At 37.4% G+C, this 8,409-nt stretch overlaps 1 protein-coding gene across 1 annotated transcript in view; it reads right to left on the reverse strand.

Moving 5' to 3' along the window:
- The window catches only part of SCARA3 (scavenger receptor class A member 3), a 737,344-nt gene extending 733,595 nt beyond the window's left edge, over nt 1–3,749 (reverse strand). The window contains exon 1 of the mRNA XM_044062682.1: nt 3,335–3,749. Coding sequence (XP_043918617.1) covers nt 3,335–3,341 — 7 coding nt within the window. The 5' untranslated portion in view covers nt 3,342–3,749. The remainder of the gene's footprint in view (nt 1–3,334) is intronic.
- Nucleotides 3,750–8,409: the final 4,660 nt, after the last annotated feature.

Raw genomic sequence — 8,409 nt, forward strand, 5'->3', positions numbered from 1 at the left:
TGTCCTGCACTTTCTTGAATAATTTTACAGTTTTGGCCTTGCTGCTTAAAGGTAATTAAAGTTCTCTCTCATGCTTTCTGTGAAAGAATACTATTTCGGGCTCCTCTGAGCTGGCCATATTGTGCCTATAAACTATGTAATCCTTCTGATTTCTGTCATGCATCCCTTTTTTGGCTCATATTTCTTTCTGGACGTTAGGGATTTCTTTGAGATAGTTTAAACTGTCTATCTTCTCTTCCTCCTTTAGCTTTTATCCTTATATGATCAGAACAAATGACATGCATTGCCTTGTATTCCATTACTTCATAACATTTTATCATTATTCTTTTCTGCCTTATGCTGGGTCATATCAGTGGCTTCCAGTAGAAACCTTATACCATTTAAACATTCATATCCTTTCTTCTGTAGCAGCTTTACACATGATCACTACCTACTAGTAAAGACATGAGTCAAATAAATTTCACTTCACTATTTCATTTGCATGAGACGTTAAACTGAGGCCATATTGGCTTGAGTTGGTGGTAGCTCAGGTGGATGTAAAAGATCCAACGCACCTATTGAAAAGAGTAAAGGAAGTTACGTGATGCCCTGGACAAATTTCCCCTAATAGTGTAAATACCACCTTGGGTCTCCCATGAAATGAGGCCACTAGCCTTGTGCGATTTAACCCACTCACCAAAAGGATAAACAAAAATAAATGAATAAATAAATAAATATTTTTACCTACACTGAGACCACACTTACAAATGACATCAGTTTAAGGCAGGTTCTCAATCAGTGTTAAAAAAATCATCTTCCCATTTGGGAAGTGATTTAACTGAATACTAATTGCAGCTGAAAAATATATTGTTTAAAGGGTCTCTAGGAAGGTAGATTTATACTTACCTCCCAGAGGTGCAGTGATGTTCAAGTTGATCATACTAGTAGAAAGGGTACAGGAGAGACGTCAGTTTCTACATATGTATGTTGAGGAGGACACCTCTTTGCTACCATTGAAAAAGCACTCCTTATTCCATTTAATCACACCATTCCTTAGTGACTGTTTTACTAACAAAGGTGCATTCACTCAAAAGATGCTTGATAAATACCCTGGATATGCCTATTTGCTACCTTTTGCTAGTTTTCAATACAGGCACTGGCATCATAAGACACGCAGCTGGTGTTTATCATACAATAACAAAAAACATTCAGGAGACCTCAGTGGCAACTGATAATTAGACACAGTAATGATGCTACACAGCAATGCCGCTCTGTTTTTTTTTACTAGAAACAAAGATTGCACAATAATAATAAGCCGTGTACAGTAACATCATCTCTAGATCAGCAAAAAAACAAAAAACAAAAAAGCACCTCCGTCTTGGGTTTCAACCCACCAAAAATCTTATGCAATTAGGGACAGAATACATCAACGATATTTCATGAAGTACAATATTGCATAATAACAATAAAGAACATGTAGGCTGCATATTATTACATAACACCATCAGTCCTAGAATGGCAGAAAAACATCATCATTTTGAGTTTTAATGAAGCAAGAAAAGTCCTTACATATATGTAGTACAGGTTCAGAACACATCAGTGTTACTGTATAAAATAAAATATTCCATAATAACAATAAGAAACGTGTGGCTTGTATGTTATTGCATGACAGCATAATTCCTTGAGTAGCAAAAACAAAGTTCTGTTTTGTGTTTCAACCTTGAACAAACAGGATGTTCTTATATAAAAACACGCAGAGTCATACTTTGCTGCTTGATTATCTTTTGATGTCCTCTAGGATTTCCTATACATTTCTAAAATGGTTATTTGATATTTACTTTGCATCATGTGGCTCATGGCTGAATGGTTATTCACCATCACACTATCTGGCTGTTAAATATAGCATAGTAAAAATGAATGCACTAATAAAAAATCTGTGTATTTTTTTAGAGATACTTTCTTTTCAATTCATCTGCATTGCTGATACATCCTACTGTTAACTCTCTCCAGTTTTCTCTAATCTGATGTTAATTTTGAGAAAAATGATATAACTGTCAGTTTCTGACATAATAGGAGAACCCCATGTGATTTTTTTAAGCCTTATTCCCTTCTGTGTCATGGTAGTAAGGTAGTAATCTGTAAAATCCTGACGTTTAGCAGTGAGAGAATAGGAATTCCACTAAAACAAGACTCCACCCTTATTTAAGGGTAAGACACAACCTCACAGTGGTCGATTTGAAAAAAATGACAGGTGGTGGCAAAGTGCCAACAGCTGAGGATATGTTTTACTAATGTATTATTGCTAAGGAATGACAAGTTATAGGAGGGGAAAAGATTTCATTGTCAGGAGAGCAGGAGGCCACCTAGGGGTACAGCTGTAATTTTTTTACTATTTTCTGTGGTATGCAGGAAATAATTTATGTATATTCTTATTGACTGTTTTTGTAAACTGTCCTTCAATAAAGAAACATGTTGTTCTAAAGCATGAAAGTTTCACAGTAAAGAAGGGCATTGTAGGGGCATAAACATAATGTTGCAAGACCATCCTGACTAGAAAAGCTGACACTGTCTTTCCTTGCAAGACTGAGGAAAAAATCACAGCAATAGTTGAAACTAAAATGTAAACATGTTTTTGCTGGATCATAACTGCTTCTGCCTCTGTTTGTCAGGAAGTGTATTAGAAATCAGGTCTACCACCTCTGGCAGTTGTATAAGGGCAAAAAAAAAAAAAAAAAAAAAGAAATCTTTCTTTATAATATTCTCCACTCTGCCTTAATTTCAGGAACAATGTTGTTTTATTTATTAAGGCCACCTCTAATATTAAAAACATCATGAGTCGTAGCAGGCATATGGTATTGTGTTGGGACCTTAAATTAGTCTTTGCACCTGCTGTTTGTATCTACCTTTCTATTAGACACATGGAAATAGGATCAGATTTACCACTGATTAGCAGTGTTTTGAGTCAATGTAGGCTATTTCAGCTTAGTTGTTTCAGTTTACTGAACTTGGGTCAAGTTAATTTTCTGAGGAGATAAGATATCTGCTTGGCACCATTTTTGAAGAAGACTGGCATCTGTTTTACAGAAAGAGCTCACACACACATACTCACACACCCACACACACACACACACACACACACACACACACACACACACACACACACACACACACACACACACACACACACACACAAGTAATTTCAGTTATTCTGCAAAAACAAAGCAAAACCATTCATTGTTGACTTAACCTCTTGCCACAAAGCACACATACATGAGTATATACATGCATATTTAAATAGACAGATATAGAGATAGGCAGACAGACATACATACAGAAACACAGTAGAAACTCTTACCTTTCATGGTCTTTTCAGATCTAAAAGCAGTTATCAATGTAGTGTATGTATGACCCTTGAACCTTCAATCCAATCCAGGCTTTGTTAAGATGTTAGAAAATGTTTAAAGTCCTTGTCAAACATACAAAACACGTTTTTCTGCAAAAGACATGTGATAGATGTTTTGAATCATTCTGAACAACATCTTAGAGTAATTCCAAAAAACCTTGAAAATGTGAACCTTTCAATCTGTAGTCCATTTAGTTAAGAATGTGTTTCAGGCAGACCTTACAAGTAAAGAAAATTTGTCCATCAGCTAAAAAACAAACAAAATGTATGATCCTTGTCTTGACCTGATGTTTTTGTAAACTTTTTCAGAGCTGAAAACATGAAGAGATCTCTGGCGAGGCTATATGGCAAGATTAGGTTTAACAGACTGTCTGAATTAGATATGCTTTCTTTCCTACTCCCTCTCTCTCTCTCTCTCTTTCTCAGTGGTTTACACTAAAACAGCTTGGACTGTTTCCATTGCGAACTAAGAGAAATATGACACAGAAAATATGTGGCATAGAAACTGCAACTGGCTGACACTAATTGCTAACAAATGTGCTGCTTTTAGAATAGTTAGACAGTAGATTATAATTTTCTGTCTGTGCCTATATGTGCATGTATACATCACAATCATTTGTGATTTTATGACACTTGCTTTTGTTAATATATATTCTTTTGCTGCACATTAATATATGTATGCACACACAAACACACACACACACACACACACACACACACACATGCATATATATATATATATATATATATATATATATGTATATATATATATATATATATATGCATACATATGCGGCACAATGCTATGTATGTTCCTGTTAACAAGCAGCTATAAGTTAATAAACAGTAAACACCCTTTAGCTGATTGCAGTGGGTATAAGGGACATGAAAAACAAAGCAAATCATTCCAAATGTGAGTTCTTCAGGAACAAGTTAACTATACGTATTTTCATCTGAATGATCTCCTTCTCTGAACTCTTGCTGTGAAAGTCATTTGCATACATTGTTGCTTATGGGGTACAAATGTAGTTGTTACAGTGTTCTTACAGTAGCCTGGCCCGCTCTACCTTGTGCATGTGGAAATATTAAACCTGTAGACAACTGAGTTCTACCTGGCTGTAATATGACTCTTAATGGGACCACTTCTGCTCAACATACTAAACAGTAAATATAAGCGCTTCTCACTGTGTGGTTGCTACAGTAACCATGCAGTGCTATAGCAGGGGAACGTACTGGAGATGTCCTCAACCAGTGCAAGCATTGACTGGAAAGCATGAGGTACAGATGTAAGTCATTAAAAGTGTGAAAACAAAATGAAAGGCAGTGCACTTTTGGGAAGAGATTCCTTTGTCGTGAAATTATTTATTTATTTATTTATTTATACATGATTATAGTGTATTTCTTTCAAGAATGAACTACATATTCAAAGTATGAGGAAATGAAGCAGGACAGAATAGTAGGCCAGAGGAGGAAAGAAGCTTTAGGATACCTTGAAAAGCAACTGCAACATCAAATGAGAAAAGTTTGTCCATCTTTGTTGTCTGATCTTTTTCTTATTAAGTTCGTTGACTTTTCAATTCTTTACTTATTAAAGATTTACAATGCTTACGGTTTAGATTTTGTTTTAAAGCTGCTTAAAGCATCTGGTGTAAACTGCATAGTCTGATATCCTGCAGACTTGTTGATTTCCAAAGTGAGTTAGAGCTCTAGCTTACACACATTCTTAATCCACAGAGTGGAATTCATAAATAGCTTGCCTAGTATGTAGAGCTTTGTAAATTGCCTCATGTACTAAGCTAGACTGTTTAGAGTCACAGTTTTTTTTTATTTTTTTTTTTTGCTGTTCAGCTGCACAGCTCTGTGCTACTGAGATAGCCACACTGTCCAAGTTATCCTCTACAGCAATACAGAAAATGCTGAGTGTGTAGTGTAGTTTGGCAGAATGCCGCTATGGCATTTCAATAGCAGGGAATCTACACAGCTTCATGTTAATCATATGTTCATAGGTTCATAGGTAGTTAAAAGGTTATACAGCCCATGATCCATTGTAAGCCTAAGTAAGCTTACTATAAATTTACCAAAATATCGCTAACATGTCAATACCCCAAGGAATTTTATGATTATGATATAGGGTTATACACGTCAAGCATATACAGGCTTCTTATGCCCATTAGAGATGTAGGTACCATTTGCAATTTCTCATAAACTGGTTCAAGTTATGTTTGAATGGGGTTAGGGATAAGCTTTGTTTCACATGGATGGGAAGCCTGTTCCAGAGGAGGAGTATTCTTTGAGACACAAACCTGCCTCTCCAAAATGTCCTGTTTAGGTTGTAGATTTATTTATTCATTTATTTTACATTTCTTTACCGGGAAAGTCTGACTGGATATATGTCCATTTTCAACGGAGGCCCAGGGAGAAAAGCTCCAGAAAGCAGAGTGCAAATACATTAGGAACAATAGAAACATTTAGAGATAAGTATAATATACAGTTTTCAGTAGGGTTATAAACTTAGATAAAACAAAGTAGACAACATCAAAATCATAAGGCTTCAGTTTCAGACACTAATACACGCAGTTATGGGCCAAGTCCCATCAATAATTCATACACGTATTAGAGTATATGATTGAAATGCTTAGGGAGAGTTTGCAGGAACAGCAGGTGGTGATTAGTCAGGGTTTAAACAGGGACATTGCCAATGCTGTTGGAAGTGTAGTTTGAAGCTTTTTTGAACTGGATTAAGGAGGATTGGTAAATTCGGCAGGTAGCATATTCCAAGTTTTGCCTACTGAGTTGGCATAGAGAGTCCCAGCCACATTTATGCTCTTAGTTGTTTGTACCAGCAGTTTGTCAGCAGAGCATAGTGACCTCAGGTTGCTGTATGGTTTGAAGATCTTATTTAGTGCTGGTGTTTTTTTGGGTTGATATAGTATTTTGTGGGTTATGACAAGTTGGTTGTATCGGAGAAGACTGGGTCACTCCAGCCATCCTAGTTGAGTTAGGTCGATACAATGGTGGAGCCTAGAGGTAGCACCTGTAGCAAATCTAGCAATATAGTTGTAACAACTAGCAAGTTTGGTAAGGGTGGCTTGGTTCAGGTTAGTGAAGGGGTGGGCATAGAGGAGGGTAGGAAGTAGGTGGGACCGAGCGATAGTGGTTCTTGCAAAAGGAGTGAGGAAGGGCTTGATCCTGTATAGGTAGCCCAGTTTTTTGTTGACAGATTTGATAGTTTTATTGACATAGATATCATATTTTAGGGCATTATCGACTGTGACGCCCAGGAGTTTTGTGTGAATATCTGGGGATATCTTGTGCCATTGTTGGAACTTATAGAGGTGGGGGAAAAGATGAGCAGTTTAGTTTTGTTGGGATTTAATAGAAGCTGACAGTTTGCGAACCTTTTTTCTGCATCATTGAAAGCATTCTGGGTTAGGGTCATAAGCTCAGTTGAGGAGAAGGCAGTACATATTAAAGTAGAGCCATCCTCGTAATGGATGCAGATGAGGTTTAAGTTCCTAGAATGGGTATCTCTGATGCTATTTGTTTTGCAGATATACACCAAAGCCATCAGTGTGAGATCACAGAATGCCTTGTAGGCTAGGAATACATCACTGGGCCAACTAGATGAGAAGTGTGACTGAGTAAGAGACTTTCCAAAGTACATAGAAGGTGAAGCAGCTGTTTAGTCATATGGAACTTTTGGTCGTCAGATGATATGTGTCTCTGGGAGAATGAGGAACCTCATTTGTGAATATGGGAGGTAGAGATGGTAGGAAGCTACTTAACCAGGCAAGAAAGCATAGAGTGGGACCAGAGAACATACTGTACATGAAGCAAGTAGACAACAGAGGGTGAAAATTAGTAAGGGTAAAAAATGCAGAGGAAAGGCATGCATAGGCAGAGGTCATAGTAAAGGCAAGTGGGTGACACATAGTAAAGTGAAATGAAAAAGTAAGAGATAGAGCTATAAAGAGGAACATTAGGAGAAAGAAACCAACATGTTGGGACAGGTATAGTAACAGTTACAAGAAATGAAGGGGAGATAGAGCTAGAGACAGTCATGCAGAAGCCAACACTACAAGAAAGCCAGAGGAAAGTAGGCAGGAAATGTCAATCAATCAGACTGGAAAAGCAGATGATGAAAGAGACAAAACAGTAGGAAGGGCACAAAAGCAAGGAGGAAGGGATCAAGGAAGGAGGGGATACCAGCACAGGCAGTGAGAAGGGCTGGGGATGGTAAAACAGAGATTGCTGATAGAAAAGATAGTGGAATGGAACATGAATTGAAGGAAATGACAGCTACTGTGGGGATGGAGAACAGGGGTTTGGAACAGAGGACCCTATCACTAAGCTGATTAAGAGTTTTAGCAAGGGTTAAGAGAATGACCAGATTTCAATTGAACCATTTCCATCATTTAGATATTGTTACACCAGGGAGAATATGACCCAAGTGATCATTGCAGAGGGGCTAGACATATACTTTGATGAATGTAGGCACCGATAACCTGAGACCTCATCAAGCAAGCACACAGAAGTGCAAGACAGATGTCAAGAAAAGTTGCTGGAGGTAGTATTCCCAGTATTTGGTGTACCAAAGAATGATAGGATTCAGATCTCTAATGATTGGAAATGTCAACGGACAATGGACAAAAAGCTTGGCAGTTAAAGGAGGATAAAAAGTGACCTGGAAGAGAGATTAGCTCTATGCAGGGACAAGCTCTGCCTCAGCTCAGAATGGACAGAGATGCTAGATGTTGAGTTGGAAGGCATATCATATGCCTCAAAACTGCATCTTTAGACTAAGATAGATGGGGAAAGGGTCTGTCACAGCAGTGGAAAAGAGGTAGGTGTTCAAACTGTAGAAAGAATGTGAAAAGAACTACAGAACATAGTAGATGATCAAACATGAAAGACTTGAGTATTAGGCATGTTAAGCTTGGAATTGTGGAGTGTGATAGAGATTGCTGTCTACCTGGTCACCAGATGCATTTGTTTTGTTTTTAATTTTTTATATTAAAGATGGTAAC

Source organism: Protopterus annectens, chromosome 2.part1 (assembly GCF_019279795.1).
Source record: "Protopterus annectens isolate FY-2018-M chromosome 2.part1, PAN1.0, whole genome shotgun sequence".
Lineage (NCBI taxonomy): Eukaryota > Metazoa > Chordata > Ceratodontiformes > Protopteridae > Protopterus > Protopterus annectens.